The following is a 6,971-nucleotide window of genomic DNA, read 5'->3' as shown; positions in this document are numbered from 1 at the left end:
GAAGTTTATGCTGGTGATATCGTTCAGAAGGACGATGAAAGCTCTACGACCAAGCCATCCAGCTCAGAGAACAAACTCACATCAAAATCATCCACCTGAGCTACAAATCTTCTTCACCATCTCAAGCATTTTTAGTATTAAATAAATCTTTATCTGAAGGAGGTTATGTAGAGATTTTAGTAATTTTATAGTTGAAATCATGAGTCATGGATGCATACTACTGATGAGTCCAACAATAGGACGAAATGGCTATCCAATGCTTCCAGGGTTTTCATGGTGATCTAGCTTCAAACGACTGAACTATAAAATCTTTATCTATCTATTTATTTTATAAAATTTTTCTAACATGTTATAATTGTTATCACATAGAAACGATTACCTCTCTCTCTCTCTCTCTTGCATGTCGCTCTTGTCATGTCAAAAATGGTTAAAGTCATAAACCTGTGTATTAACTAATTAAAAAAACTAAAAAAAAAATGAATTTTTCATTAAAATTGTAGATTATAAAAGATTAATTATTGACGATAAATGATATAAATAGATTACTAATTACATAATGAGTTGCATAGGTCACTACAGTAAAGTGAATGAAACGTTCATTTTGATAGTTATTCATGAACCATGATTAATTCAATGCTAATAATCGTTATTATTTCTTCAATTGTATACATCAATTGCATCGTTATTTCAAATAATGGTTCATATCAATTTCAGTCACAAAAGCAAACGTTTAATGCAAATGGATATTCAATGCATGAACAAAATCAATCACAATCATTTATTCACAATAACAATGATGGACAACACATCATTCAGAAGCAAAGTCAACAACAAAGTCAGCATTCATATTCAATCCAATCACAAATTCAATATCAATCTCTAAATTATACAAACTTGCAATCATTGGTGAATCCACAAAACCAGAATGATGATTCACAAATTCCAGTCGATACAACAAACCAATCATCAGGATCACAGATATCTAATCAAGCAGAATCACCTAGTCAGTTAGGAACTGACATTGATCCTTCACTACCTGATAATCATCAACAACAACAACAAGCAACAGAACTACCCCAAGAATCTCAGGATAGTCAACAACAACAACAACAACAACAACCAACACAAGAAACCCAGAATGAAGCAGATTCTCCGCACCTCGAATTATCACCACAATTCGATCAGTCACATTCTAATAATAGTAATTCGATATTAGTTCAACCACAATCATCTGAACAGTCTCAAGAACTACAAGATAATCAAGATCAATCATCACAACAGTTACAGTCTGAAATTCAACAACCACATCAACTCGATTTATCACCACAATTCGATCAGTCACAATCTAATATTAGTGATTTGATATTAGTTCAACTAAATTCATCTAAACAGTCTCGAGAAATACAAGATAATCAAGATCAATCATTACCACAGTTACAGCCTGAAATTCAACAACCACATCAACTCGATTTATCATCACAATTCGATCAGTCACAATCTAATATTAGTGATTTGATATTAGTTCAACTAAATTCATCTAAACAGTCTCGAGAAATACAAGATAGTCTTAATCAATCATTACCACAGTTACAGCCTGAAATTCAACAACCACATCAAATCGATTTATCATCACAATTCGATCAGTCACAATCTAATATTAGTGATTTAATATTAGTTCAACCACAACCACCTGGACAGTTCCAAGAATCCGATTCACAGATTCTAAATGTGTCAAAACCAGTAGTTGAGTCGTATTCCGAATTTGACGATTCACAAACTGGTGAACCAAAACAGTCACTCGAAGCTCAGCTCACTCTGGATCCTCCATTGTCCTATCAAAACAGCAACAATAACAACGACTAAAACATCCTTTTGGAGAGTTACAGGTGACGTCAGAGACTCAAATATCGAATGAACAACAAACGTCCTCCTGATCATCTGATCAGTCACAATCCACCGTGACTATTATTACTAAATAATATCACTTTGATTTGTTACAAATGACCTTCATTCTCAAGCACATTGTCAGCTTTAAATTTGTATTTACTTTTGGCAGATCACTAATATCACGTGGTAAAACAACAATCACAATATCGATTTTTATGACTTTGTCCTTAAGCTAAGCAACGACACACGAACCGACACTAGTAGCTTTGAGTCAATGATAAGTCCTTATTGATCCTCGACTTGGTTTCTTTTTTCCCCTCTCAGACCGTTGAGTCGAGAAATTAGTATCCAGCCTCCATTATACGAATATTATATTACAAGCATTTATATTTTGTATCCAAACACGTACGACCACACTACACCATAAAATGGAAAATAACAACTACAGCTGATCAAGTCGAAAAGTGTCTGTGAGTAGGGGAGACTGAATAATGAACTAACAACAGATTAATAATGGAAATTTGTTATTCAAAAGCTTTTGATAAAAGTAATGTACACATAAATTCATTTAGTATTGTTTGTTTGAATCTTCCCATCGATGTGTTAGGACTGCAACTGCTCAGTCTCTAATTGGCATATGTGCATACTATGCGAATTGCCTCGATATAGCTTTAATTGGCTATCAGGACTCAGTGGCCGAGTGGATAACGCGATGGCGTTTGAAGCGAGGGTACTGGGTTCGAGTCCCAGAGTGAACATCAACTCTGAGATGCAGGTACATCCAGCTGACGAGTCCTAAGTGGGACGAAACGCGAGTACTGGATTCCACTGCTAGCCACTATCCATCTCTGCTTACCGTAATGTATATATATTTATGTATGATCTAGTTACATAGTTATTATGTAGTAAAAATGAATATATGTGTGAATATATGTAATAATAGTTCTGGAAGTTACCATTCTTCTAGTCTCCGTTTGAATGAAACAACACTATGTGATGAGTCAATTTAATGTTTCACTTCCGGTGTACATCGTTGATGACATGTATGTGAATAGTAATGCTCATTGATTGGTTTAATATGCTTTCCAATTGGTTTTCCAACTGTTTATGTACATTACTAACCACAATCGAGTTTTAGTCATTTGACAATTATTTCAATTTCTACATCACACTCATACACACACTGTCATCCAATTAGTCTAAAATTATAATCATGTATTAATTAGGTTATCTGGTCTGCAACTAAGAAATATCAACCAATTGCCACATCCATTGTGATTAGAATTTCGACAAGTGAATCAGATGGTATTATAGTGGTTAATGTTTGTATAATTCAGGTTATGATAATCAATTAGAAAAAAGAGACATTGTGAGGTTGAGACCATAGTCATGTAGCTGACCTAAGGAACGGTTTACCAACTGAAGTGACAGTGGAAATCGATGTAGATCACTGCCGTTCATTAGATGTCGAGATTAATCGTTTTGAAGTTTGAATGGATTATTCAATGGTAAAATATTTCGAAATTATCGCATGTTGTGATTATTTTGCGTGACTTTGTTTCGTTCAAATGTGTCTCCAAAATGAGTCTGACTGATATATGTTCTCGTCTCTGGTTGTTATATTCCGCTTATGTTTTCTTAAGTTGACTCCTATTATGAAATCGCTGTAGATCGTTTTGATTATTTTGAAGTTAACTAGTGACTGTGTGAATGATGCTGACATTTGTAGTCAGTGCATATGCAGTTGATTTCTGTCATTACACATAAAAGTTTGCGTTGTGCACATGAGAAATAAAATCTGACAAGTTGACATCTGCTGTCCTCTTTAGAGCATTGAATTTATTACTGTTTGATACAATAAGCATTTACTGTGTTAAACATTCAAATTCAGGCAAGTGTTTCTGAACAGAATAAAGATTGTATTCAAGAAAAGTCGGAAAACATGCAGATTTATTCTATTTATTGATATCCCCTTTCTTGAGGCATCACAATCCAATTAAATTTATGTCTTTTTCATAAAATGTTTTTATATTTCAGCTTATGGCAATCAATTGCAAATAAGCAATATTATGAGGTTGAAGCCATACTCATTTAGCTAGTCTAAGGAACGATTTACCTACTGAAGCAACAGTGAAAATGAATGGAGATCACTGTTATTCATGAAAGGTCGAGATTGTTGATGTTGAACAGTAGCATAAGTATCATGATTTGTAAAATAAATCACGGTTAGATGTACAACTCTGCGTAAAATACTTCTTAATCTGAAATAAGAATATGATGGGGCGAATTACTAGATTTTTGTAACAGATATTTTTCATTTGATCCACTGATTGTTGATCATCTGCGAACGCTTAACATCCAGACCACTGAGCCAGCATCCAACAGTGTTAATGTCTAACTTCAACCGATCCACGATATTGCGTGACCGTCCACCATTGTCTTCAGTGAATAACTGCCTTTACAACAGACACGGTTGAACTCCATTGGTCACGGCTATTCACTAGAACTCCAGTAAATACCTCATGAAGCCAGTCACCAATGAGCACATAATGATTGTTATCAGAATGGGATTTTGTGGACATTCTAGTATGTTTTAATAGTTGAATTCATTAGTCGATTAAAGCTAGACCATCATAAAAAACCTATAATTATTATCTAACTGACTCATTTCAGAAATTGTAGAACTACATTATTTACAGATTTTTGCTAGAACTTAGGAGACATCTATAAAATCTAAGTAATCTTAAAACATACTATTGCTAAACAATATCATAAAGCTTTTGCTCATGAGTGAGACTATTCATAACATACTTCTACTTCATTTTCCCCTTAATACCAACAAGCGACTAATCATTTGGCATTTCTAAACAACAATGGGAAAATAAAAGCAAACATTAGCATGTGAATAAATTTCATATTTTACTAGAACGCTGAAATATATCAATAAGTAGTATATAAATCTGTCATAAAAATGAATAAATAAAAAACATTATCAAATGTATACTGTACCCTATGATATATAAAAATGAACTAAAATTGATATTACTATATAAAAGTACAATAAAGTATAAGAAAATTATTCCAGTATTCGAAAAAACACATTATTTATGTCTTTAAGATATTGGTTAATCATTATTTAACTTCCAGGATTTCCACAGTGGTCTAGCTTCAATCGACTCATGATTTCAACTATAACATTACTAAAATCTCCACAAAACCCCATTCTGATAATGATCAACATATGCTCACTAGTGACTGGCTCCATGAGTTATTTCCTGAAGTTCTAGTGAGAAGCGGTAACCAGTGGAGTTCAACCAGGTCTGTTGGGAGATATCAACTCACTGAAGACATTGGTGAATGGTCGTTCAATTTCGTGGATTGGTTGAGCTTAGGCATTAACACCGTTGGATACCGGCCGGTTCAGTTGTCTGGAGGTTAAGCGCTCGCGCACGAGACTGATAGGTTATAGGTTCGAATCTCATGAGGCGGGATCGTGGAAGCTCACTGCTGAGGAGTTCCAGAATAGGAAGAAACGGCCTTTCAGTGCTTCCAGGTTTTTCATGGTGGTCTAGCTTCTATTGACTCATGATCTCAACTATGAAATTTAACTAATTCTTAGATAGAATTAATGAACTCCAATTTTACGAATTAGAAATAAATTTCTATAGATAGTGGAGACTTGTAGCCCAGGTAGATGATTTTGATGGAATTTTGTTCTCTGAGCTGGACGGTTTGGTCGTGGAGCTTTCATTGTCCTTCTGAACGACATCATCAGAAGGACGATGAAAGTTTCACGATCAAACCATCCAGCTCAGAGAACAAAAATCCATTAAAATGAATTTATATTAAAACCTAATGTTAGCATTGTTATTCAAAAATGAAGATCTACGATGAGAATTGAAACAAGCAAAGTCATCCTGACTGATTAGAAGTTTGTGAATCTGATGTTAGTTGTGTTTGATTGACTGGAAATGGTAAGTCATCATCATCATCCTAGTTTGATTTATTTATCATTGGTAATGTAAAAAACCGGTTGTAGGATTTCGAATTGGAATGTAAGTTTTTGAAGTTCATGGATTATGTTGTTGAGTTTGTCGTTGGATGGTTTATAGACCATGATTCTGAGTATCAGTAGATGATTGCGATTGATTTTGCTGCTGAATTTAATATCCACTATCACCATACTTTTATTGCCTGTTTTTATGACTGAGATCAAAATGATTGATCGTTCCGCTCAAAGTCCTGTAATAAAGATTTTATACTTTTTTGACATACAAATGATGTTTAACATTGAAGAAATGGTAATCATTAGTTACAATGAAATGATCATAATTCAGAATTGATTAACAAAAAGGAACAATATTATTCTGTTATAGTCATTATGTTATTAGTAATGTTAGTGACCCATTTATGTTATCCGTGATAAATAACTAATCTTTTATAATCTACAGTTTTTATAACGATTTTATTGATTGATTGGTTTAGAAACTAATGATATAGAAAATGAAAATTGGCATCCATAGGTTTAACTGAAATCACGTATCGCAAATAATGGACAGAGGTATGTCTTTCCGATTACATGTAAAGTAATAATGAAGAAAACTACACAATAAACTTCATATTACAACTTAAAAATCATAATCTGATCATGATCATTTGACAAACTGTATTACACTATTTACTAATATAATTGAACTATTGACTCTAATGAACTTACGCCTGTTACCTCTCATGGAGGAGCATAGGTCGACCACCACCATTCTCCATCTAACTCTGTCCTCGACAATCCCTTCCAGTTATTTCCAATTCATATTCATTCTTTCTATGTCTCCTTCCAATTTCCGATTCAATGTGTTACTTGGTCTTCCACTTTTAAATTTCCCTTCACAATTCCATGTTAGTCCATGGATCGTGATGTAGTTTGACAATTTCTTCAATGTGTGTCCTATCCACTTCCAACGTCTTTTCCTAATTTCCTCCTCAGATGGAAGTTGGTTTGTTCTCTCACATAGTAGACTGTTGCTCATAGTATATGGTCAACGGACATCGAAAATTTTTGACGTGGGTTTGTTCTCAGAGCTGGA

General features: G+C 33.9%; 1 protein-coding gene across 1 annotated transcript; it reads left to right on the top strand.

Moving 5' to 3' along the window:
• Window positions 1–621: 621 nt before the first annotated feature.
• Smp_143900 (hypothetical protein) lies at window positions 622–1,863 on the top strand (the record flags this gene model as incomplete). The annotated part of the gene is made up of 1 exon (XM_018790100.1): window positions 622–1,863. One exon carries the CDS (start codon window positions 622–624, stop codon window positions 1,861–1,863), a length of 1,242 nt encoding a protein of 413 aa, XP_018655477.1.
• Window positions 1,864–6,971: the final 5,108 nt, after the last annotated feature.

This window comes from Schistosoma mansoni, chromosome W (genome assembly GCF_000237925.1).
Source record: "Schistosoma mansoni strain Puerto Rico chromosome W, complete genome".
In the NCBI taxonomy this organism is placed as follows: domain Eukaryota; kingdom Metazoa; phylum Platyhelminthes; class Trematoda; order Strigeidida; family Schistosomatidae; genus Schistosoma; species Schistosoma mansoni.
Note: the sequence above shows the minus strand (reverse complement) of the source record. Positions and strands in the feature narration are given on the sequence as shown.